Here is a 26,616-nt window from a genome sequence, read left to right as displayed (position 1 = left end):
AAAAGTTAGTATAGTCCATGGTTTAAAAAAAAAAAAAAAAATTGAAATGACACAGAAGGTTAAACAGTGAAAATTGTCTCTTTCTCACCCTATGCCCAGGGCCTCTCCCTAAAGTGATCCACTATTGTCAGTTTCTTATATAACTTTCCAGAATATTCTACACCAACATAAACACCAGTATGGCCTATACTCTTTACGACGTTATACTGCCTCCCAAGAAATCAGGAGTTTTTATTGTCAGGTGATTTTCCTGCATCATTGATATAAATGAAGAAATCTTTGTAAGCCCTGCCATATTTATCCTTTGAATTGGCCACTCTGGCATTGATTTCTAATGAGCAGTGTTCTCTTCTTTACAAATGAAAACCCCTTATGGTTTTAACATGAGTACTTCATTTGTTTATTTTAGCGTTCTGCTTTTAGAATAGCATCTCAATGGCTTGTGAAGCGTGTGTGTGTGTGTGTGTGTGTGTGTGTGTTGGCTTGTTTCGGACCTTTTTCAGGACTGCTTATTTTGGGTTCCTATCATTTGAACAGGTGTCTGTCCATGCTTTGTTTTCTAAGCTAGTTCGTGGAGGTTGGTAGATGTGCTTCTGTGTTTGCCTTGGTTGGCCCTGAAGTGTATCTCCCTGTTGGACAGCCACCCAGTGACTTCAGGGGCACGAGGAAGTGTGGAAGGGGAGCTGGGATGTTGGGGGATCAGCATGAGAGAGAGGAAGGTAGAAAGAGGCGGGATGGATGCTGTAGTAGTGATGGCAGGAATTCAACTTACTAGCCCAGGAGCATGTGGGGCGCCCCCCCCCCCACTCCAACATAAACAAGGAATAATGAAGACATGCAGTCAGTAGCTATTACAGGCTTATGGGCTATACAGGCAAGTATTTATGTGTCTCTTGGGGATTGTTCTGTTTTTAGAAAGTCAGTTATTGATAGGAGAAAATAGGCTAAGAAGAGCTAAATGCTTATAAATTAGGATTATGGGATTTCCCTGCTGTAGTCTGAATTTAGAAGCTACATCCAGAGATGTTAAAAATATGCAGTATTTCATTTTATTCCAAGATAAATTGAGATGGCTTATTTTAGAGATAATTGCAATATCAAAAGGATAAAAATAAATAAATGTAGGAATCTGGTTGAAGGGGGTATCCCAGTAAAGAAATATAAGTCAGGGTTAAAGGTAAAAACAAAGAAGTTCTGGTCAAGTTGCTGGACGAGGACAGATTTGGGACTCTAAGCCTCCTAGTGGCCAAAGCAAAAAGGAAAATATGAACAGTGACAGTTGACCCTTGACTAACATGGGGGTTAGGGGCACTGACCCCTGCATAGTCAAAAATCTGTGCATAACTTTTGACTTCCCCAAAACTTCTAACAGCCTACTATTGAGCGAAGCCTTACTGATGATGTAAACAGTCAATTGACATATGTTGTATATTATATGTATTACATTCTATATTCTTACAATAAAGTAAGCTAGAGAAAAGAAAATGTCATTAAGAACATTGTTAGGAAGGGAAACATTTACAGTACTGTGCTGAATTATCGAAAAAAAATCATGTGTAAGTAGACCCCCACAGTTCAAATCCATGTTCAAAGGTCAACTGTATGAGAGCCTCAGTCCCATGAGAGAAAAACCCAGAATGGTTTGCTCAGAAAAGACTTGATTTTCTGGATACTGAGCCCTGAGGAATTTCATCATTGGATTCCCCAAAATGAGACCTCCTTGTGACACTGTGGACCTCATTCCTCCCATATGTGCTCTGGGGATTTCCCTATGACTGCTACTTCTTTTTTTTTTAAAGATTTATTTACTTATTTTAGAGAGAGAGAGCAGGGGGGAGGGGCAGAGGGATAGGGAGAGAATCTCAAGCAAACTTCCTGCTGAGTGTGGAGCTTGACATGGGGCTTGATCCCACAACTCTGAGATCATAACCTGAGCAGAAATCAAGAATCAGATGCTCAATTGACTGAGGTACCCCCTTGTACCTCCCCATAACTGCTTCTTATCGTGCCTCTTAGTGCAAGCCAACAGTGCAACGTTAAATTTCAGTTTAGTAAAATCGGTTCTAGATGAGGTAAATTAATGCCTTTCCTTGGGGAAAGGTTTTTCTAGAAAGCCCATAAATTAGAGTCCTCGACCCTTAAATTCTCACTTGCCCAAAAACATTGACAACCAAGCAAACATGGAAACTATTTGGCCAAAGATTCAAAATTACATAAAACATCTGGGACTATATTCAGCAGCCAACTTCCAAGTCAGTTTTATGAAGTGTGGTGATTGCATTTACGCTCATTTTATGGGTGTGAAGTTTGGATAGGACTAAGAAGGTGGCTGGCAGGAGTCAAAAGAGGTTAAGAAGCCAAAGGACAAAGAGTAGGAGGTCCAGGTGGTTCACAACCAGGGGTTTGCAAACGATTTTCAGCGTCTCACTTCAGAGAAAATAAATGTAACCAACTCTGTTGCTCCCTAGTGATGGAAAGAAAAGGATTGGGTTCATCGTACAGCATTGGCAGGTTGGGGTGTAAGACCCACTCTTCCTGTCCTTCAAACTTCTGACAAGCAAAGGACACACACATCCCCAACACATAGATGGGGATGAAAATATCTACTTTATTCTTGGTGAGGCAAATACTCAATAACGCTTGACCTGCTCCTGGACATTTACCCACCCTCCCAGAGAAGAATGGAAGGCCTTCCCTCATGGACAGAGAGGGCTTGTCACGGTGGGACTGAGGGAAAGAAGGAGGACAAAAGCGGTCAGTTGGCTGAGTGAAACAGGAAGTGTTAAGCTTGGTTCTTTGCTTTCCAATAAAACATAGCCCGGTGATGTCCAGCCTGATGAGTCACATTAGTTCCCTCTTCTTGGGGGAGGAGTGAGCAGAGGGGTGAGGCTGGATGTGTTTGTGTAGCACTTCTGCCTCATGGGCTGAAGGAGCCTGACTGGAAGCTCCTCAGACCAGGAAAGGATTGGGGCCAAAATATTTGCCCTTCCCAATGGTTGGAAAGAGCTTTATTGAGGAATAATAGACATACAATAAGCGCATGTATTTTAAGCATACGGTTTAAGTTTTGAAATATGTATATACCCATGAAACCATCATGACACTCAAGAGCATGAACATGGCCATCATCCCCAGAAGTTTCTTCATGCCCCTTTGAAACCCTTTCCTCACACCCCTCCCCATTCCATCCTTTGTCCCCGGGCAATGACTGATCTGCCTTTTGTCACTGTAGTTTAGCTTTATTTTCTAAACTTTATATAAATTGAGTCCTGCACGGTGTACTTATTTTGTCCAGCTTCTTTCATTCAGCATAATCATTCTGAGATTCTCCCTGTGTTGTGGCATGTGTCATAGTCTGTTCCTTTTTACTGCTAAGTAGTAGTTCATTGTAGGGATATACCACAGTTTGTTTATCCAGTCCTCTGCTGATGGTTGTGGTTGTTTCCAGTTTTTGGCTATTTGAAATAAAGCTTCTGTGAACATTTGTGTACAAGCCTGCAGACATACACATTCATTTCTCTTGGGTAAGTATCTAGGAGTGGAATGGCTGGATCATATGATAGAGGTATGCTTCACTTTTTAAGAGATTGCCAACCTTTTTCAGAGTGGTTGTACCGTTTTATATTTTCACCAGCAATGAATGAGAGATCCAGTTCCTCCACATTCTGCCAATGCTCCCAGCAGTTGGATTCAAAGTCACTCATATCTTGGGATATAGTCAGCTATGGAGATAAATTTAAATTTTTTTAATGAAAAATACGTGTATATATATATATATATATATATATATATATATATATATACACACACACACACACACATACACAGACGTATATATGCACATATATACATGTATATCATTTTTTTTCTATGCCATTGGCTTGATGAAGAAGTTAGATCATTGGCTTACAGAATACCCCCACATTTGTCTCTTTGCTTCCTCCGTAAGGGATGATGATGGTACTTGTTCTTCTGGCTCCTGTAAACTGGAAGGTAGCTCCAAAAGATAAAAATAGATTCTGGTTTGGCTTTTCTGCCAAGAATATCTAGTAGAGGGGCTTCTCCTTGCCGAAGATGGGACAATATGAACACCAAAAAGACTGTAGTGACTTGAAACACAACAAATATGTAATAATTTATGAGTTCTTAATGATAACTCAAAAAGAAATCTCACTGGTCACTTCTGGCAGTTGCTCAGGGCCCCCAAGTCATTACTCTGATTGTTGCTAAATATAGGGAAAGAACCAAGCATTTGACCTGCCTTCCTATTTGAACTATATTTCAGGGTAACCAAATTGTTGATGTGCTAATACATGTAGAAGGAATGGTGAAATGAGAAAACCATCATTTTGCAGCCCTTAATGAAATAATGGCTATAGGCAATGCTCATCAATGGTTGTAAACCTTTAAGTGAAAGATTGGGGGGATCAGGTTGATGTCAATGGAACCCATGGATCATTGTGAACATCACAAGATGGGAGACAAGCAGACATTGTGTGCCTTCTAATGTCATGCATTAAGTAGACAACACATCCAGAATACTGGGAAGTATTCTTGCCAAAAGAATTGAATATGAATCTAAGGAAGGCCCTCAATTGAACTGCCAGTTAATAGGAAGCATGGGGGACAGAGAAACATGTTAAATGATGTCAACAAGGATGCATTCATCCAAGTCCAGAATTTGGGAAATTCTACAGACATGTGATCCAGTTTCTTAGACCAATAAATGACTTTAAAATAAAGTCATTGTTACAGATTAAGAGACACACCAGCCAAATCAGTTTGTAAACCTTGCTTGGATCCTGACTGAAATGAAACCAACTGTAAAGAGACATTTTTGGGACAACTGGAGAAATCAAACACAAATATGGTGTTAGATAATGTTACAGAGTTACTGTTAATTTTGTTGGGTGTGATGAAGGTATTGTGGTAACAGTATTTTGGAAGTCCTTACCTGTTAGAGCATTGGTTCTCAACTGGGGGTGATTTTGCCCCCCATGGGACATTTAGCAACGTCTGGAGACATTTTTGGTTGTCATGACTTGAGGTACTGATGGCATCTGGTGGGTAGAGGTCAGCGATACTGCTAAATGCCCTACAAGACACATGGCAGCCCCCACCAGCGAAGTACTCTCCCCTCCCACATGTCACTGGTGCCACAGTTGAGAAATCCTGCTTAGAGATACCTACTGCAGTAGGTACGTGCTAGAGTGATCCGGTCCTAGGGAATGCAAGCAGAGGAACTAGCTCCTTCACTATCCTTGAAGTATGTTCTGGGGGCGTCCACCTGGGCCCCACACTGGTTAGATCTAGACCCAACCTGGCAGGAAAATGCAGTCATGACTAGTTGAGGTTTGAAAGGATTCTCTCTTTGGAGCGTTTCCAGCCCGTGTGTGTTTTGCAGGTATGCCGAGTACCCAGACCCAGAGGGTGGGGGACAAAGTAAAGCTACAGTATTAGAAGTCTGGTTCAAGTATGATGCAGAATTGAGAGAAAGCATCTCTCAAAGTATAAATCTGTGGAAAAATGTCCATCGTTTACCAAAGACTTGATGCTAAGCAGCCTGGTAGGAACATGGCTTTTGAGAATGGTGAGGTTCAGACAGAGCACACAACTCATCAAGAATTTGAATCTGCCACCAGAGAGGGAATCTGCTTAGCCGTTGGCAGCTAGACCCTAGCGTCCTTGAGACTGATTGATTGAAGCATACTTGAGTAATGCTAACTTCCTTATTCATCTCCTTTGAAGACACCGTTGTAAAAATTGACCACTGGCCAAATCAGCATTACCTTAAAGTCTCTTTATGACTCTTTTGGGAAGCAAAGACTTGGGAGAATATTTTATTTACTTAAGTCTATTGGAAACTGGATCTAGTCTGTCTTCTTTTTGTATTTCTTACACAACATTTTGTTTGGAGGAGCTATACCTGACCACTTCCTACCCAGAGGGGAGAAAGTAGGGGACTTGCCTGGGGCTCTGGGGAATAGAAATCTGTTTTGATGGGCTGAATTATTTACGTATATTTAGTGACTAGTTGTATTTGCCTATCCCCTAACTTATTCTATTGGTTCATTCCCACGATCTCTCTGATCCTGGATCTCTTGCTCTTCCTACTATTGCAACCTCTTTCTCTCGGAGCTGTTCCCATCCTAAGAGTTGGTCGTTGAAATTCCTAAAAGCTCTGCTGTTGTGTCAGTTGTCACATTTTGCCCCTTCTTTCTGTAGCCTGCCTCCTGTTCATCCACATCCTCTCTGTTTCCATTATCACTTCCTTACTGTAGAATTTGTCATGTTGACTATTGTAGACTTGTCCTTTAGAGGTTTCTAGCATTGACCTCTTCCAACCACTGCTCCTGCAGCGATGGTATCAGTCTCTGGCACTGACACCAGCCCAGCGCTCTAAAACTCTGTCTAATAATCCCTTCTGTCAATCCGATCCAGGATTCCCCCGCTTCAAGGTCCGGCCAAGATTTCACTTTCGCTTCCTTCCTGGCCTCATTACCCATGGCTCCCTCGAGCTGCAGCTCTGTGGCTTTTCTAAAGTGGTACTCTTCCCCACTCCAGCCCGCCAAGATACCTTTTAACCAACTCTTGACATTCAATCACCTCTGTGACACTTTCCCGCAGGAACACACAAAACTCACTGTGTCCCCTTCGGCAGAACTTACCGGCACTCCATTTATGCATCTCTGCTTTTCACGCCCACCCCTTGACCTCTAAATGACATAAATAGCCTCCTCTTCACCTACTTTGCAGTCCTGCCTTTGTACCATGGATAAGTGTGATCACATTGGTTGCTTCGGAGTTTAAGGAAATGGAGGACGGCCACTTTTCTGGTCATCTTCCTTTTAGGTTTGAACATGGTATCGCATTAATTAAGTACTTTTTTTTTTTTTTTTTTTTAAGATACGGGCCATCATGGTAGATAGAATGAAGCTGAAAATGTTTTTGATTTAATATTGGATGCCCACTGTGTTCCAGGCACAGTCCCGATTCATTATATCATTACACAATATTTATTTATGTGCCTTTGTCCTTTATGACACTGTTGGCTGTTATTCATCTTGTGCTTCTGCCACATGCGACTCAGCACCAGTGTCTAACTCACAGTGATGATTAAAAGTCATAGGAGTTTTATGAGCTATATCTAGGCAGATTTTTGTTGTCGTACTTGTTTTTTAATGTGCCAATTCTTCATGACTAAATCGGGTACTCTAGGTTTCCTAAAGCGGCACATTGCACGAAATAGCCCATTAGGTTTAAGAAATTATCACACATCCAAGGTTCTTGTTATTCATTCATTCCTTTAACAGAATAGATACTAGACATTGACTAAGGACATCCAGGTGTTAGGGGTGTAATGGTGAACACAGCCATAGTCTTCCCCTTCATGGAGCTCGTGTTCCAGTGGGGAAGGCAGGCAATAAACACTATACCAAAATTAGAAAATCTTTTCTATTTGTAATATTAATGTTTGTGTGGTATGCTGAAAAATGTAAGGGTGGGAATGGGGTAGATGGAGCTCAATGGAACATGTTAGAGATAAGGAGGGCAGAGGACAAACCCAGTTGATTCTCCTTTCCTTGTTTTTTTGTTTTTATTTTTTTAATTTGTAGGCAATACAATTTTCCCCAAAAAGCTTCTAATGACTGTCAGAATTAAAGAAAAGAGAGAATTTATAGGAGAGAGAGTAACTAAAGCTCTTAAAATAGCTGTTTCTTTTTTTTTTTTTAAAGATTTTATTTATTTATTTGACAGAGAGAGACACAGCGAGAGAGGGAACACAAGCAGGGGGAGTGGGAGAGGGAGAAGCAGGCTTCCCGCTGAGCAGGGAGCCCGATGTGGGGCTCAATCCCAGGACCCTGGGACCATGACCTGAGCCGAAGGCAGACGCTTAACGACTGAGCCACCCAGGCGCCCCAAAATAGCTGTTTCTGAAAACCTTGTTCTGCCATCTATCTTATAATTGGGGATGGGGGGCGGGCAGGAAACACTCCAGAACTTGCTTGCATAGCCCTTGCCACTATGTGGAATGTGCCCTAATGTGACTTCAAGCACAGGCTGATTTATTTTTAAAAATACAAGGGAAAAGATTTTCTTGTTTTTCTTTATAGTTTTTGGCAATGAACAGTAGATTTTAATATATGACTTCTGATTTGTCATTATTGAATGTGGTGGGTATGGGGGATGAGATGATTTCATAATACTGTATCAGAAAATATTAATACAAGGCACTCATTAACATATTTTTCAGACAGAACAATCTCCACTTTTAAAGCCTCTTCATTTAACTCAAACATCAAGTAATTTCTCCGTGGCCTTAATTATGCTAGGTGCTCTCTTTTCAAGAGTCACTTTCTATACATCTGTTCGGCAAATATTTATTGTGCACCTACAGTATGCCTGGCACTCTGCTATGTTCTCAGATATAATGTGTATCTCCATCAACATAGGCTTAAATCCAATGACCTATTAATACCTTTTGTAAAGAAGAAGAATTACATTTTAAAAAAGATTTTATTCATTTGAGAAAGAGAGAGTGAATGGGAGGGAGAGGGAGTGAGAATCTGAAGCAGACTGACTCTGCACTGAGCGCCGAGCCTGAAGCAGGGCTTGATTCACAATTGCGAGATCATGACCTGAGCCAAAACCAAGAGTCGGATGCTCAACCAACAGAGCCATCCAGGCTGCTCAGAAAAATTATATTTTATGAAGAGCAAAAAAGGAACATTTTCCATAAAAAGTTACAAGAAGGAGGAGAATTAGCCCCCAAAGATAGGTGTGGTCATATACTTGGTAGTCTTGGATTTGACCAAGTTTCCCATAATCCTTTCAAAATGTGGCATCCAGATTTTGAGCTAGTTCACTCTCTCTTTCTGGTGCACCTGTTAAGATATGTATTGAACCTTCTCATTCTTTGTCTCCTGACCTCTTATGTCTTGTCTCTTTGTCTCTGTGCTGCATTCCATGTGAGCACTTCTCCAACTGCAGATCTTGTTACAAAGCAGGTTCTGATTCAGTGGATGGGGGGGCAGAGCCAGAAATTCTGTATTTTTTTTTAAACATTTTATTTATTTATTAGAGAGCATGAGTGGGGGGAGGGGCAGAGGGAGTGGGAGAAGCATACTCCCTGCTGAGCATGGAGCCAACGCAGAGTTGGATCCCAGGACCCTGAGATCATGATCTGAGCTGAACGCAGACAGTTAACCGACTGAGCCACCCTGGCGCCCCAGAGATTCTGTATTTCTAACCAACTCCCAGGTGATGCTGATGCTGCCAGTCTACACATAACACTTTGAGAAGTATGATTCTATGTGATTTCTTCAGATCTAACGCTACTTCACTAATTTTCTCTTTGGCTGTGTCTAATCTTCTATTTAATGCATTCAGGGAGTTTTAAACTTCAAATTCAATAACAGTACTTTTCATTTTTAAAGTTCTGTTTGGTTCATTTCAAATGTGTGTGGTCCTTTTTTCAGAGTATCCTATTCTTTTATTAGAGCTTCTACTTATTTACCTTGATAATAAATTAATTTTATGGCCCATTTTATTTTATTTATTTATTAAAAAAATTTTTTTTTTTAAGATTTTATTTATTTGAGAGAGAGAGAATGAGAGACAGCATGAGAAGGAAGAGGGTCAGAGGGAGAAGGAGACTCCCTGCTGGGCAGGGAGCCCAATGTGGGACTCGATCCCGGGACTCCAGGATCATGACCTGAGCCGAAGGCAGTCACTTAACCAACTGAGCCACCCAGGCACCCCTTTTAGATTGTTCTTTTATCTGCAGTTTTTGGAAGTCTAATTTTCCCATTTCTTATATGTGATGATGGTCCTCCATGGTAGTTTGGGTGGCTTCTTTTTCCTCGTTATGTGTAGTTGTTGGTTTTTACTTTTTTGTGTGTGAATTCCTTTCAAATAGGGTGTGTGTGTGTGTGTGTGTGTCTGTTGGTTTGTCTGTCCCATGTGCCCTGGATTGTGGAAGTGCTTCCACAAGATGTTCTCCTTTTGTGTCTGCCAGTGCCCTAAGGGCTCAGTGATCCTAGGCCAGTACTGATGTTAATTTCTTATTTGTTTGTTTTTTAAGATTTTTTATTTATTTATTTGACACAGAGAGAGATAGTGAGAGAGTGCACAAGCAGGGGGAGTGGCAGGCAGGCAGAGGGAGAGGGAGAAGCAGGCTCTCTGCTGAGCAAGGAGCCCGATGTGAGGCTTGATCCCAGGACCCTGGGATCATGACCTGAACCGAAGGCAGACCTTAACCGACTGAGCCACCCAGGCGCCCCAAATTTCTTGTTTTGTAGTTCCCACCCTATACAGATTACTATAAATGCAGACACCCTAGCTGGGATTACAGTTTTAATCGCCAGCCTGTTTCTTTCCCCCAACGGGTCCTGGCCAAGGGTGAGCATCCTTGTCACTTTCTGGTGGGTATAGAATTTCCAGTTTGTCCATTTCTTTTTGGCTTGAGGCTGTGGCTCTTTTCCTGCCCAAATGTGGCCCTTATAAGTCCTTTTTTTTTTTTTTTTTTTTTAAGATTTATTTATTTATTTTAGTGAGAGAGAGAGTGTGAGCAGGGGGAGGGGCTAAGGGAAAGAATCTCAAGCAGACTCCCAGCTGAGTGCAGGGCCCAGTGCGGGGCTTGATCTCACGTCCCTGAAATCAGGACCTGAGCTGAAATCGAGAGTCAGATGCTTAACCGACTGAACCACCCAGGTGCTCCTATAAGCCCTTCTTTTCAGACCTTACTGTTGAGGTCAACTGACTACCTGTCTAGAGGTTTATATCCCTGGCTTTCAGTCCATCCTGTGACTATCTCACCTGTTACCAGCTGGTGTATTTCATATTGATTTTTCCTTCCTTCTATTGAAGATTGTCTGGCCGTTTTTCTAATCTCGACCATATGGGCTGGCTTTGAGCATGATGGAGTTTTCAAGAGAAATCTTATTTTATAGTACAGAATTTCTAAATCATAATTATTTCACAGAGGGTGGCTCCTACCCCTATATTAATTATATGGGATTCTATTTTAGTCTCCCAAAGATAAATTAGTATATAGTGGAAAGGGAATTAAACTTCTGCTAGAAATAAGATGATATGATAAACACAAACATCCACATGAGTGTGTGCGTGCTTTGAGCACGGAAGAAGAAGATTCAACACAGATTGGGCTGTATCTCACCAGCCTTCACTAATTGCAAGATCTGTCATAAACATGAATCTCATGTGAGCAATAACAATAATAGGTGATTTTTATGAAGTGTTTACTGTGTGCTAAGGAATATGCTAAGCACTTTATATAGATTTTTTTTTTTCCATTTAAACCTCCCAACAGCCCTTTGAGGAATTTATCTCTATGTTGGAAATGAGGCTCAGAGAGGTTAAGTGACTTTCCCGAAGTCACAGAGCTGGTAAGTGGTAGAGCTGGGATTTGAACCCACTCAGATCCCCAAGTAATGTGCCATCAGTCATAACGCTTCCATATTTGTATCATCTGTGAAACTGCATACATTTCCTCAGTCTTTATCTGAGTTTTTTGAGATGGAAAACTTCTCTTTCTGATCCTTACGAAATGTAATTTCCATTATTATTTTTTTTTTCTTAAAGTATTGGGTAGTTGAAATCAGATTGGATTTTAGTCTATGTTGATGGAAGTACACACAGGATGTGGGCTGAAGCATTCAATGTAATTTTTCTTTCCATCAGCTAATTTTTAAAGTATTAAGCAAGTAGATTCTGATACTAAGAGGGAAGCTTTAAATTCTCTTGAGAGCTTGGAGGTGTTAAATAATTTCCTGGTAGTGCATTTTACGTTTTCAATCTCTTACCTCGTCTCAGTGCACTTGAAGCCCTGCGAATGCTCCTTTGCTCTTCCCAGGAGGAGCCAGACCTCCTCCTTGTGGCTTCCTTCCCTCCCCCTCCACACCATCCCTTCACCTCTCCATTCACTCCCCAGCACTGCCGCTTCGATGTGGTTGTCACTGGGGTACTTTGCAAACAGCCAGATTCTTTGGAGTCTGTAAGCAGAAACCAGACTGCTGCTTCTGTCTGGTGCACAGCTGCTTCAGAAAACAAGGAGTTAAAAAGGAAGCCTGGTCTGTGACCGGCCGTGACAAGGGTCCTAGGGGGCGCTGTAGCGAGCTCCGGCAGTGAGTCATGCTGCTCTGTCACTTGGATCAGCACTGGCCCCTGCCACGCAGGCGGCCAGGTGGGGTTCCAGCCAGAGCACGCACAGAGTGGGGAGCATGAAGCCTGCACTGCGGGGGCTGTGATGCCCGGCTCCCCAACTCAACCGGCCGGCTTGCCACAGACGCCTCAGCCTGCAGCCATGGTAACGCTTCTGGCCCGCTACCCCCCCCGGAGCCCACCACAATGGGCAGCCTCCTGGTGACTGATGGCCCAGTGTCCCCCTCCCTGACCAAGAGAGCTTAGTAGGTCTGCAGAAAGTGGAGAAGATGTAAGATGCCCCTAGCCTGGAGTCATGCCTTAACGAGGTAGGACGCAGACGTCCATCGGTGCATTTACACTATCAGGGGGCAGGGGTGCTGTAAATCATCGGGAAGAACTTTATTTGGCTGGTGTTTCATTATGCTGATTAAACTGCGGTGAATTTGGGCGGCATGACTGAGGTGGGGAGGAGGGATGATAATGAACTAAAAAAAAAAAAAAAGTGGTTGATAAGAGCTCTGAGCACTCTCCTCTGGCTATGAATGAGTTAGACTGCAGTGCTATCCTAACGTGAGTTACATGCCTCCCAGGTCCTCTTTCCTGCTCCCTTCTCTCATTTCATTGCATGAAATGTAGAAATGCCATCTTATTTCAATGATTAACATTAAATATTGATGATTTAGAGCTGTCCAGAGGAAGAAATACATAGGAGTGGGTCAGCCGCTGGACCAGCCAGCCTGATGCTCTGTTGAAGCCTTCTGGAAATATCCGGAATGAACAGCCGGCTCCCATGAGTTCCCCAAAGTGCTTTTGTTCCACTAAGTGACCTGTTTGAGTTTCTCCTTCAGTTTACCCCCCCGCCCCCCCCCTCGGGGAAGGCAGCCTGTCTGCCGGCTGGTGGCCATGTTGGCAGAGAAGGGGTTAATCTCTTGTTGCTGTCAGAGCCAAGGCTGGGTCTGCCTGTGGGAGCTAGACGCTGCAGTGCTGAAGGAGCAAGACGATTCTCCGCAACAGTGTTGAATCCGTCTGAATTTTTCTCTCCCTCTCTTCTTGTTTTTCTTTAACCAGCTCCTCCCCCCTTCGTTCCCACCCTCAAGTCTGATGATGACACCTCCAATTTTGATGAACCAGAGAAGAATTCGGGGGTTTCATCCTCTCCGTGCCAGCTGAACCTCTCAGGTTTCTCGGGCGAAGAACTGCCGTTTGTGGGGTTTTCGTATAGCAAGGCACTGGGGATTCTTGGTAGATCTGAGTAAGTGAAAATTTGACTTTCTAAGGATCGGTACTGATGTGAGGCATACAGAGCCCAAAGGTGGTGGGGGTGGGGGGGGTGGGGGGGTGGGGGGGTAGTGCAGGGAAGGGAAGCTGTTAATCAGCCTGCATTTGGGAAGCAATTTACCTGTCTGGGCTTTGGTGGGTAGACTGTTCATATTCTCATTTTGCTGTGTTTAAGGTTCCTCTTCCTGTCCCTAGCATCATAATTGTCCATTGGGTACTTTGGGTTAGTTTTTCAGTGTTTGGTCTTCTTTACAGGGGAGGAAATAGTGGGGGATATCTGGCAGTGCAGATCCTTGGTGGAAGGAGAAACATGCAGGGTTCAAATGAGCCGTCCATCTATTTCTCCATCTGTGTATCCATCTCTCAGGTGGGTGGATGGAGGTTGCTGTCTTGGCTGTACTGAACGAGATCTCATAAACTAAAGGTTTCCTGATGGGCTTAGCTGAGCTGCAAGTGGCTGTACCAGAGCTCTAACAGATGGATGGTGCTCAGCTCCGCTCGAAGTCGGCTGCAAGATCAGGGATCTGGCAGCTGAGCTTCTCTGAGCTGGCGGAGCGCTGGTGGCCAGTGAGAGACCCGTTACCGGGAGCCACCGGGAGGGAGTGTGATGTAGCCGAGTCATTGATTCACAGAAACTGGGCTTCACAGGGAAAACAAACAAACCAACAAACCAGGAGACTAGAAAATGGAAGTATAAACATCCCTGTAAACCTCTCAACATGACAGGTCTTTTCTCCGTTCTTGAAAAAGCTCATGAAAAATGCATTCGCACGGCACCTGGGACTGGAGGGTCCTGGCTTCCAGCCTCCGGGAATTTCTGTAAAAATGCAGTAGCGTCTGTGGATGTAGGAGCTCAGTGTCTTGCTTCGTTCCGTGATCCCATGACATGCTGCGTTCAGAGACATGGGTTTCCCGGGAAGGTCTTGGACCAGCTGTGTTATTCCCCTGATGCCCTGGCTTTCTCACTTGGAGGCTCTCGGGGTAACGTTAGGTAATTAGTCGCTGCCCACTTAGGAGACAAGCAGAATTTGATTTTCTCCTTGGCAGCGTCCATTCCTGATTTGTTGTGCTTGTAGTTCGGAGATCGATTTGAAGGCATGCGTTGGTTCTTGAATGGTGTCTCCCCATGGGCTCCTCAAAAGATTTCAGACCATCGTGGGGGAACTAGGCACTTGAGATGAAATAGGGTGGTGGGCTGTGATTGCTTGGGAGAGAGATTTTTATGTTGAAAGGTGCTGAGGTGGTCCTACTTTCCTTCTTCCCTGGGGTCTGGGTTTAATATCCGGGGTTGCATTTTGGTAGCGTTGGCAGTGTCTTTCTGGCTCCTTTGCTTTGCAACTCCAAAAACAATCTGGATGGTAGGAGTACAGGCAGAGAGCTAGCTAGCTGTTGAATGTGCCATCAGATGGATTTGAAATGGCCCAGCAGGGCATTTGGAGAGCAGGGCAGAAGTGGAGGCCTGACGCTGAAGGACGCGTGGTTGGTGGGCAGCTTAATGTGGACACGCGCAGCACACTGAAGGTCACACATCAGACTGGAGGGAGGTGTGTGGAGAGTTCCAGTTCTGGTTAGCAGTGGGCTGGCCGGCTCAGAATGAAAGCTTGCTTGGGGTGCTAGTGATCTGAAAAACTAGGGAGGACTTGAGGGAATTCGATTTCGGGGGCAAAGGCAGAATGCTGTGGGGGATCTTAGGCATTGCAATTGATCTGAAGCAGTGTGTGATTAATGGCTTATCGTTCAGGAAGCCTGAAATTGCATCTGCCCTTCACAGAAAGCTCAGTTAAGGAAGCTCTCTGACGGGGAGCGGTGGGGGGGTGGTGGGGAATGGGACGACATCTCAGTCTTAAGGCCCAGGCACTCAATAAATATTTGTTGATTGTGTTTGTACTGCTCATTGTATTTGAAGATAGGCTATTTCACCTTTGATAGTTCACAATACCTCTCTGGAGCATAACACGAGCGTCTGTTCATGCCCCAACAGAATGCTTAATAAGATTTTCATAAAAAAGAAAAAAAAAGTCCACGCAAACAAAAAAGCATGTATTTCTTACCTGGAAGATGGGATTGGAGTATTCCTGCCTTTGGGGAACTTTAATGTCTTTGCCATGGCAGTTTGGGGTTGGAATCAGAAAGATATTCTTTCATCTCGTGTCTTTGAATGTGATCTTGCTGTCGGGTTTGGCTCTTCGGTCACGGGCAGCCCTGCGGGTAAAACCTACAGCATCCTTATAGAAATCCACTCCACCTGTTGGGTGCAGGTGATCCTGGACTGATCGTGTTATCATTATTTAGAAATTCAATAAAAGATGCAATGATGAAATTAATCAGAAGCCCCTGCAGTGCTACGGACATATAGACAAAATTCATTTAGAGGTGGGAGGAGGCATCTTCTGGGGGTCCCACCGCTGCCACCGGGGACCTGCTGTTTCTTCCCAAGCATCTCCTTCTCCCCTCCCCATTCTCAGCGTCACGGGTTTTTATTTACAGAGATTACCTGTGCCGTTACTCACTCTTCACACCACCTAGGAGATTGCAGATGCTGTGGTGCTGCGCTGGGGAAATTGACCCCAGATCTGTTCCAGTGAATTGAATGAAATGTTCAGAGGTGATGCTGAATGAATGAGGAGTTTTCACGGAGCCTCCGGTAGTGAGAATGATTTTAATTGTTGTGATCGTTGGTTGCTTTTTAGGATCCTTTTTTGGGACCCCAGACAGTTTTTAAGCCTGCCATGGAGCACATCATTATTTTAAGCTTAGCAAGAATCTTGATCTCAGCATTCTGTGTCTGAAGTATCGTGGGCGTTCCTTGCAGCTTGAGTTGGAGGGAGCAGGAGAGATTAGACAGGACCGGTTTTGGTTGTCTTTGGGGTGGGATTCTGGCAAAGCTGGTGCTGGAGAGTGAGGGAGTGTCTGTCTCGTGCCTCTTTTTTTTAACTGCCAGTAACCCAGGCCACATCGCCAAGCTCTGGATGCTTGGGTGTTTCTCTGAGCCTCTGTTTGCTTGAATTTTACAATATGTTAAAGATGTATGTTAAAGGTTTAAAAATAAAATGGATCCCAGTTCTCTTCCCTCCCCTGTCAGCAGGGGTACATTTCTTTAGGTCCCTTCTTCCTCTTAGATTGGAGATACCGTCTCATTTAAGCCCTAGCTGAAACCGTGCATTTCTGTAAACCTTCAGTATAAACTCTAGAAGGAAAAAACCATTGGTTTTTTATTTTGTGCTAGTTTTACACATGCTGGTTTGATGCTTTTGGAGAACTTGGAAATCTTGGAGGAGCAAAGAGATCTCGATGAGGCTGGAATCTGTGGGATGCCAGTGTCTGAATAGGCTGTTTTTAGGAAGGGGGCACTCTCTCTTCCTTTTGGCTCAGGGCTCTTTCCTTTCCTTCTGGGTGATTGGAAGTTTCATTTTGGAGCCAGCCATCCAAACACAGCGGAGGAATGAAAAATGGCTTCCACCATTGCCTTCCCAGATTTTCAGGGAACCAGTTTTTGGTACCTCTTCTTTGCTCTGTTGGCGCTTCTTTGCATGCCTGTTTCCTCAGGTGCAAAGTGGAGGGGGGAGGTAAAGATCCCTTCCTCTTAGGGCTTTCGGGAGGATTGTATGAAACCCATAAAGCACTTGATCTAGTACTTGGCACATGGAAAAGTCTCAGTAAATGTTCACTGTTATTATTATTATTTTTTTAAAGATTTTATTTATTTGAGAGAGAGAATGAGAGAGAGAGAGCATGAGAGGGGGGAGGGTCAGAGGGAGAAGCAGACTCCCTGCTGAGCAGGGAGCCCGATGCGGGACTCGATCCCGGGACTCCAGGATCATGACCTGAGCCGAAGGCAGTCACCCAACGAGCTGAGCCACCCAGGCGCCCTCACTGTTATTATTTTTGTTATTGCTAGTTTGCTGGTCTCTATGTGCATAGTGTTCCTCTGTTTATACCGAGAGGATATGGAAGGAAATCAGCAATAATTAGGTAGTCTAGTCATGCCAGAGCAGAAACCCAGCCTCCCAGGTCCTGGGAATTTTCTGCTAGAGAAGCTTAAACATCCTGACCAACCACAAGTTAATATGCAGTTGCCAGCTACCTGCAGGTAAAAGGTGGTTGTGGGGATGGAGTGGGTTGAGGGACAGAATTAGAAGGCCCAGTCCCAGAACGGGTGCCCTTCCATCAAGTTGAACAAGTCAAGGCATATATGTGTGAAACAGTCCAGAGGACACAGAGCAAATACCTTTCCTGCAGAACATCATGGTACAAATGGGATATCTCACTGCTGTAGGAATCAGGAGAGGAAGAAGGCAGTGTCCCTTGTGGGGGACACTTCATGGGTAATGCCAGCTCACAGTTCTTGCCAAGTTACAGTGATGATCTTCGTTGGAATGTCTTTCCATTTCCCCAAGTCGGCCGTGATCTCAAGAGCAGGGCTGGCTCTGATTCATCCTGGTTCCCTTGGAGCGCAAGACATGGTAGACCCTCAGTAAATACCTGTGTTGGAGACTGAGTGTGTTAGCACACTAATGGGGGTGAAATATTTGGCTTTTTGGAAGACAATGGATTTGGATGAGGGGAGAGATATGTAGAGAGCATTTCATGCAGGTTCAAGTGGTAACAACAGCTCATCCATACAGGACACCAACTCTGTACCAGGCTCTGTTCTAAGCACTTTACACAGATTAACTCATTTAAATTGCACAATGGCCCACGAGGAAGGTAGTGTCGTTATTCCTCTCTTACATGTAAGGAAACCGAGACACGGAGAGGTTAAGCAACTTCCCCAAGGTCATGCAGCCCTGAGCAGCTCAGCCAGAAGTTGAACCCAGACAATGTGGCAGCTCAAGAGTCTGTTAGCCACTGTGCTATGCTGCCAGGGATGAATGCTGTTGACAGGAGAAATTAGGGGATTTGTGGGGTCCCCAGGTTCACATGCTTGTTGGAAGTAGAGGCCCACTGTGGGGAATGATGAGCAGTGGCGTTGGGGCAGGGTGGGATGAGAGCTGACAGGCCGTCTAATTGCTGGGTTTTGTTTTCAATCTCTAAGTTTTTTGAGTATGTACACTAGCTCTTGCATTTTTTATAAAAAATTTCTTCCTCCTCTCATTTGGAGACTCTTTCCTGGTGTGTGTGTGTATGTGATAAACACATGCATATATACTCTCTCCTGTAAAGTTCTTTGCTTGAGTGTAAGCTTGGTGAGCTGAGGGAACTGTGTTGACCTTGCTCTCCACTGTGGCTTCAGGCCGATCATATGCAAGGTGCTCAATAAGCATTTGGTGAATGGTCCAAATCATTTTTATGGCTGTAGCTTTCAATTTGTTGATGACTCTAGCTCCGTGTCTATGCAAATCTATGTTTTATATTTCCAGCTGCTTCTGTCATTTATCCTGGGGATGGCTTATTCCAGCAGAAGATGGCCTGAATTCTCCAATCAGTCCTACTTCCCTTTTACAGAAATACTTGGGAGGGTGGGGAGTCTGCCCTTAAAAACTGTCTTCCTTTCCCCTTCCAGCTGAGGGCTGTCTGTCATTGTGCATGCTACCTCCAGATCCCTATTGCTAAAGAGCCTCATCTGTCTTTCGAGTTTTGAAAAAAAATAGTCAGCAACAGTAACAAAATGTGCTCTGGTACACGAAGGTGTGCATCTTCTGTACTTCCCAAATAAGTTAAAAACCTGTAACTAGCTCCTGCCCATGGTTCCTGCCTTCCAGGGCTCTGTGTTGCTCCCATTTCCACGATCATCCAGACCAGATATCGGACCTTTGCCTCTCTTGGTTGTGTTGGGTTCTTTCCTCTCATTCAATGTCTTCTTTCCCTTAGTCAAGCACATCTTGTTCTGCTTGCCTTATTCTGTTCTCTATTTAGACTGTGCGTGCTTGCCTCGCGGGCCTGGCAGGACCATTCTGCCGCCTTCTTGTTTGTCTTAAAGGTACCTTTAGGAAATGTAATCCAAACGAGCCTAGCCCCATCCTGAAGATTAGGCTCCAAAAGATCTGTCAAGTGCGTTTTTTGCTGGCCTACACATGCTAATTTGCATGGTTGCCTCGGATCCCTTAAGAAGACAGTAATTGACTAAGTGGTGCTATGTGTTCCCAAGCTCTGCGCCAGTTTGGCATCTCTTCCTTCGCCTAAGTGAATCGCTCTCCATTCTTTCTGTTTTACGTGTCTTTTGTCTCCTGTTCTCCGTCACCTTCCTTTCTCTGACCAGCTTCGTGCAAGAATAGCCTTCACTCCGTGCCTCTCTTCCAGTCTCTCCAACCCTGGGGAAGTTGCTGAGAAGCCGCCTATTCCACCCGACCACCAAAGCCAGTGATTCCCACCTTGCCATGCAATGCCGTCACTTACCACGTGTGCCTTGAGACTTTCGGCTTGCTTCTCTTCCACACTGTGGAAACTCGGTTTTCCCTCCTACCTCTCTGCCTGCCGGGCTCACTGCTTCGTGGCTGTTGTCTTCTGTTCAGGTCCTCGAAATGGTGCATCGTCTCCTCAGGTCCCAGCAGTTACCTTTTTAGCCTGGGTTTGGTGATCTCATTCATTTCCTGGCTTATACTCTTATGTCCTCATGGCTCTCCTCCCCATGTGCCCTGTGTTCGTTATTGCCAAGATGTTCTACCAGTTTCTCAACGTCCCTGTCCTGTTTCCTCCCAACACAGATAGACTTGTTTGCTCATTCAGTTAGCCAGTAGGTGCCAATTTGGTTTCCTTGTTTCATTTAACAAACTACCACTCTCCCTACACTTCTAGACAAGAAAATTGAGTCTTCTTAAGCTATTTTCCATCTCCCCCACCAGCCCGTCATTTGCCAGGTTCTCTCTCTAAGTTGTACCTCTAGGATGACACTTGAGACTATGCCCTTCTTTCTGTCCTTACTGCCACCCCTCATGGAGTTTTGCTTGGACTGTTGCAGTAGCCTCCTAACCGATTTCTCTGCCTCCAGTTTTCCCAGCTCTGATCCATTCTCCACAGAGGGTGGAATTCTTCCAAAGCATAAGTTGGATGATGTCATTCTCCTGCTCAGACCTTCAGTAGCATCACAGTGTGCACAGAATTAATGGCCACTCCTGAACTTGGCATTCCAGGCTGGTATGCCAAGACCCCAGCCTTCCTTTTCATTCGTACCTCCGTCTTCTCCCCTGTGTCTGGGCACGCTGCTCAGCGCTCACTGGGGACAGGTACCATCATGTCTTCCACCTCTCGCCTGAAACAGTGAGTTGCCCTTGGCAGGTCTTCAAAGAACATTTGTCAAATTGAAGTACACTAAAGTGGCCAAGGACTATGCCAATTCCTTCTGCACAAGTGCTAATGGAGGCTGTCCTCTAGTGAGCACTTCTTGTGTGCCCAGAGCTGTGCTGAGTGCCTTACATGCATGATCTCACTAGGTCTTCCCAGTCTCAACTGGGAAGGTAGCGACTCCGTGAGGTAGCAGGCATTAACCCCATTTCCAGATGAGAACACTGAGTCTCAGCCGGGTTGAGTTCTTTTCCTGACGTCTTGCAGGTAGTGACACATCGAAGACTTAGCCTCGTCACTGGCTGCCTCCAGGAGCACTGTGCTGTCCTGTCTCTAACAGTTGTGACTTAGCTGGATTGTGCGGGACCTACGGGCTAGCCTCATAATAAGGGTGAAAGAGTGGCTCTTACTGAGAATTCACTACCAGGCCCTATTCCAAGTGCTTGACAAACATCCTTGCTTAATCCCGGCAGCACCCATTGTTTTACAGATAAGGAAACTGATCGTGAAGCTTGGATTACCTTTTTTTTTTTTTTGTAAGATTTATTTATTATTTTGGGGGGGCTGTCCACGGGAGCCCGGGAAGGGCGGAGGCAGAGGGAGAGAGAGAATCCCAAGCAGACTCTATGCTGAGCGCAGAGCCCAATGCAGGGATGGATCGCACCATCCTGAGATCATGACCTGAGCCCAAATCAAGAGTCAGATGCTCAACCAACTGAGCCACCCATGTGCGCCCTGAAGCTTGAGTTACTTCTTAAAGTTCGCACACCTTGCAAGTGGCAGAGAGCGGCCAACTTTTCCAACTTTTAACTTTAGAGTTGACATAAGTATTCTTTATTTGGGGGCACAAACTGTGGTACACACATTAAAAGCCCAGGCTTTGGAATTGGGTAGATGTGGGTTCCCATCTAGGCTCTGCCGCTTACCACCTGTGTGAATGAGGCATTTAGCTTCTCCCAGCATCAATTCCCTTATGTATAAAGTGGGGGTTGTTACAGTGCCTAGCTGCTAGGTTTGTTGGGGGAACACACAGAGCATGTGATATTAGCACCTGGAGCAGAGTGAGGGTCCATTGCATATTTGTTCTTGTTATTTTGGGGTGAGAATGGGCCTAGGGATGCTTTCAATTCTCCCTTCGTCCCTGCTTGAGTTTATAAAGACATCTTGCTAGTTTCTGCCCATTGAGAGAATCAGGCTCCACGTGGGGTGCCTGACAGATGTCCTAATATCTCCATCCAATTTTTTACTCTGAATGGAGTCCGTGATGTGTTGGCTAAACTGGTTCCTTCCATAAAACATGCTCGAGGCTTCTGGTTGGATCTAGTTCCAGTGGGGTCTGGAACTTGGTGCTGGGGAAATGTGCTGTGCCCAACCTGGATGTCACGCATTCCCACCCACCCCCTAGTGCTTGAGTGTCCCCGGGAGGGGACAGTGTGTGTGTGTCATCGTGACGCTGCTGTCCTAGAACCAGTGTATCTGGGCATCTTGCAGGCAAGGGCCAGAAAGCCTTCTCGTGCCAGCATTGATTCAGCATACTTCTTGCTTTGGATTCCTTTGCCCACTGTGACCTTTAAACTGCGGCTGCCCGGGGCACAGAAATATTTGGCATACCATTCATTCACCCATTCATTCACTCCACAGATATACTGCTCTAGGCCTTGTGGCATAACTGAACAAGCCAGACAGGGTCCCTGCCCTCAAGCTAGCATTCTGTTGGGGGGGACAGAGGATAAATAAGTTCATATATAAGAGATTTTCAGATGATGGTGAGGGCTGTGAAGAAATAAGAACCTGGGATGGGGAATGACCACATGGATCCCTGAGGCTGGGACTTAGCCTGTGGGTGTCCAGTGAGCACAGAGCCTGGTGGGGTAGGTAGAGCTCCAGGGGTACATGGGGAGCTGAGTTTTGAGGTAGGATGGGCCTTCAGGTTTGGATTTTGAGTAGGGACGTGGTACATATGGTTCTCACTGACCGTGTGTGGTGGATGGAAAGGCAGCAAGAACTGGACTCAACGAGATAAGTTAGGTCACTGCAGCCATCCAGGTAGGAGGCGGAAGTACGGCGTTAACCCACAGAGCAAGGCACTGGCTTAGAGGTGGGGACTGTATGAGTAAATTCCACCAGTAGCTACACTTTCATTAATAATGTGCTTTTAAATAAATGCTTCTTGAGTTACGTATTAATCATTCCAAAGCAAATGCTCTGATTCAGCTGGAGACCACTGCTGTGTGTGTGTGTGTGTGTGTGTGTGTGTGTGTGTGTGAGAGAGAGAGAGAGAGAGAGAGAGAGAGAGAGGGAGAGAGAATATATGATGTGTATGGGTAGGTAAGGGTGCCCCAAAGCTAGCTAGACTCTGAAACTTTAGTAGAGCCGTATTTTTAATATTTCCAAGTGTTCATGATGGACACCACTCGTGTATTTTTAAATGGGCTTATAAAGTTAGTTCATAAATTTCAGAATGCTCAATCTTAAAAGCCAATATATTTTTGGAACAGAATGCTGATGAGTGTTTTATTTTTTGCACCATATTACATCTTGCAGTTGCATGTATTTTTAGTGCCATTGGCCACAATTAAGGTAGGGCCCTCAGCTGAGCTAATTTTGATTCCCTGGGTTTAGACTCAAGTATCCATTCTTGGTTATCTCGAGAATATCTGTGATTTGTGATCTGGGTTCTCTCTGATCTGGGGGCATCTTCTGCAGTCTTAGGATCCTCTTCCTAAGGGAATAAATGGATGGCTTGATGCTTAAGCATGATCTTAATTATTATAGCAGCGACGAGAGAGTATTCAACACATACACTTTCTTGAGGATGGAAGTACAGATTGTATTCTCTTTTGATAGGAAGCATTCTCTTGGTAGCTTTATTAAGGAATTTTTTTGAGTCATGTGGATGATTACAGACACTGGGAAAACTGCATTTTATCATTTGTACTTAAATGTTGAAGTTACATGGAAAGCAATTTTTAGGTCACATCTAACACATTTCAAGCAAATATTCTTTCTGCTGCAGCAGAACCAACCGAGCCCGACCTTCCATCCGTGTGTCATATACCATTACCTCTATTAATACTCTTTGGGCCCCTGTAATTATAAAGCAGATGTGTATATCAGGAAGAGATGTTGATTTCAGAGTAATTTTTCTAGAAAATAGAAGCTGGAAAAAAGAGGAAAACCCAAACTTGGCTTCATGCTGCTATGTGTGGGCGGCTGGCTGCATGCACCCGCTGCTCAGAAGTGCCTTTTCTCTCCATGGGTATAACTCGCTGTGTATCAGAGATGCGGCCAGGAGGAGTAGGCAAGCAATGTGTGGGCAGGCTGCATGTTCTTTTATTAGCATCCTCATTGTACTGCATCTCATCGAGCCCGGAGCATGAACCAGCCTGGGCCTCTAAAGTCTGTACTGTTTCCTATTTAATTACACCCCTGAGTCGCCAAATGAGGGAGGAAGAGTCGCTCTTGTGTGTGTGTTGAGCTGTTTCTGGGGGTGGCTGTGGACTCACCTGAATGGCTGTTCTTGGGCACCTGGGCTGTCCTGGGCTCAGCCTTGGAGCTGACCTCCCAGCATGGCCCTCAGTCAGTCACGGATGGAAGTTAACTTCCCTTGAGTGATCCATTTCCCTTTCTTCCATGAGCTTGCTCCTCTGGGTCTCTGCAGCACTGTTCTTGGGTTGCTTCTCTTGGGTTTGTTCAAGGCTCGGGATTTGAACCTACGGCCATTGGGTTGCAGAGCCCAATTTTGAACCAAAACCCAGTTCTGCTGCCCCATACCTGCGCCCACATCATCATAATGGGGTGGGAGCATGTAGAGGCCATAGGGTAAGCCATTCCCGTAGGTTCAGTGCCATGTGATAACAATACCCACCTCATAGGATTGTTGAATGAGTTCAATGACGTAACTTGTAAAGTATCAAGTATAGTGTCTGATGCGTAGGTAAGTGCTTAGTGAATGGATGCTATTATTAAGGACAAAGGTAGCGGCATTAATTTTCTCTCCTACATTGCTACTTGTTTGAGGACAGGAATTCTGGCTTTCTTAACTAGGTGTCTGCATGAAAAATAAATAGAATACAAATATGTTGAGCCATACCTGTCTCTAGTGTGTTTCTCTTACAGAAGTAATTCATGGAAATGGTATATTGACTTATTAAAAATAGGGGTAAGAATAGTCTTTAATCACTGTCTGAAATCTGCACATTGTCTTTTTTTTTTTTTAAGATTTTATTTATTTATTTGAGAGAGAGAGAATGAGAGAGAGCACATGAGAGGGGGAGGGTCAGAGGGAGAAGCAGACTCCCCGCCGAGCAGGGAGCCCAATGCGGGACTCGATCCAGGGACTCCAGGATCATGACGTGAGCTGAAGGCAGTCGCTTAACCAACTGAGCCACCCAGGCGCCCTGCACATTGTCTTGAAATTCATAGCCCACCATGATGAACTTCAAAACTGTGTCCCCACTCAAGGAGTGACCAAAAGGCACCAGTACCAAATGGCCTGGCCAAAATACCACCTCGAGCCAAATGCTAGGGACAGTCATAGTATGAGTTTTAAATGCCTAGACCCGAAATCACAGGTGCTTTCTTCTGATTAGCATCCTGGTTCTCAATCCTCTCTGTACATCAGAATCACCTGAGAGCTTAATAAAATGGCGCCGCCCAGGCCCCCCCCCCACAGTCTGTCTCCTATTTAATTGGTCTAGTTGGGCCCTGGACATCAGGGTTTTTTTTTTTGTTGTTGTTGTTGTTTTAAGACTTTATATTTTTAAGAGCAGTTTTAGGTTCGCAGCAATATTAGCAAAAGGTACAGAGATTTCTCATTTACCCCCAAATATACACAGCCTCCCCCATCATCAACATCCCCCACCAAGAGGGTATTCTCGTTACAGTTGATGAACCTACACTGAAATGTTATCATCACCCAAAGTCCATGTTTACCTTAGAGTTCACTGTTAGTGTTGTGCATATTATGGGTTTTGACAAATGTGTAAGGACATGGATCCACCATCATAGTATCTCATGGAGTATTTTCACTGCCTTACATCAGTATTTTATAAAAGCTTTCCAGGTGATTCTAATGTGCAGCCTGGTTGAAGACCAGGGAAGTTCCAGAAAGCTGTGAGGACATTTGTCCCCACTCCATTCCTCCAGCCTTAGGTACAAGCTGGGTTCAGTACCAGCATTCTTACCATAGCTTTTTTTTTTTTAGGTGTGATTTTTATTTATTCTTAAAAAAAGGAGATTTCTTTAGCAGCTTTATCCTGAAGAGCTCTTAATTGCCGTACTTAGAACTTCTAAACAGTAAACATTTGTCAAGCATCAACATAGCTATCAAAATAGAAAGAGGGAGTTGATCTCAGGTGATGAGGGCTGTCTGAGGGTCTCCTGTGAGTGCAGGTGGGTGGGTGGGGGGCGCATATCCCCTTGATTCTGGGCCTCATTAATGAGTGACCTAGAAATGCTTTTTTTTTTTTAATAAGCAATCAGCTTTTGTACCCACAGCAGCATACTTTAAACAGTAAACACTGCTGGATCCTGTCCTCCATGTGTTATCAAGTTTTGGGACCACTTCCTACCCCCAACATCATGCACCCCCTGAATCGTTCTTCTAGAAGGGGCTGGTTCTGTGTTCACGCATAAAGAGCTATGGCCTCTGCTATCATCCCTGACCCAGGTCAGTGTGTAACTTAGTGAACATGTGGGTGCCTCCTGATTACTAAAGGACCGGGGACCCCGTCTATGGATCATCCCTCCCTCCTTGGGGGGTTTGGGTCTCCTTCTCTAGCCTACCCACCAGAGTGAAGTCAGGAATAAAGGAAGCAGCAAAGGTAACCCAAGGTCATGCCAAGTAACCCATTTCATCTCAGATTAAAAAGAAAAAATGTGTATGTATGTGGGTTTTGGCTAGATTTTAGATAGAAAATAGGCTAGTGAGAGCTCTAGAACTTGATTAAA

At 44.7% G+C, this 26,616-nt stretch overlaps 1 protein-coding gene across 1 annotated transcript in view; it reads left to right on the top strand.

Moving 5' to 3' along the window:
• The window catches only part of CIT (citron rho-interacting serine/threonine kinase), a 162,954-nt gene that overhangs the window by 49,431 nt on the left and 86,907 nt on the right, over nt 1-26,616 (top strand). The window contains exon 10 of the mRNA XM_035017121.1: nt 13,234-13,417. Coding sequence (XP_034873012.1) covers nt 13,234-13,417 — 184 coding nt within the window. The remainder of the gene's footprint in view (nt 1-13,233; nt 13,418-26,616) is intronic.

The sequence above is a fragment of the Mirounga leonina genome, unplaced genomic scaffold, assembly GCF_011800145.1.
Source record: "Mirounga leonina isolate KUSES-001 unplaced genomic scaffold, KU_Mleo_1.0 Mir_171, whole genome shotgun sequence".
Lineage (NCBI taxonomy): Eukaryota > Metazoa > Chordata > Mammalia > Carnivora > Phocidae > Mirounga > Mirounga leonina.
This window is presented reverse-complemented; position numbering and strand designations above follow the sequence as displayed.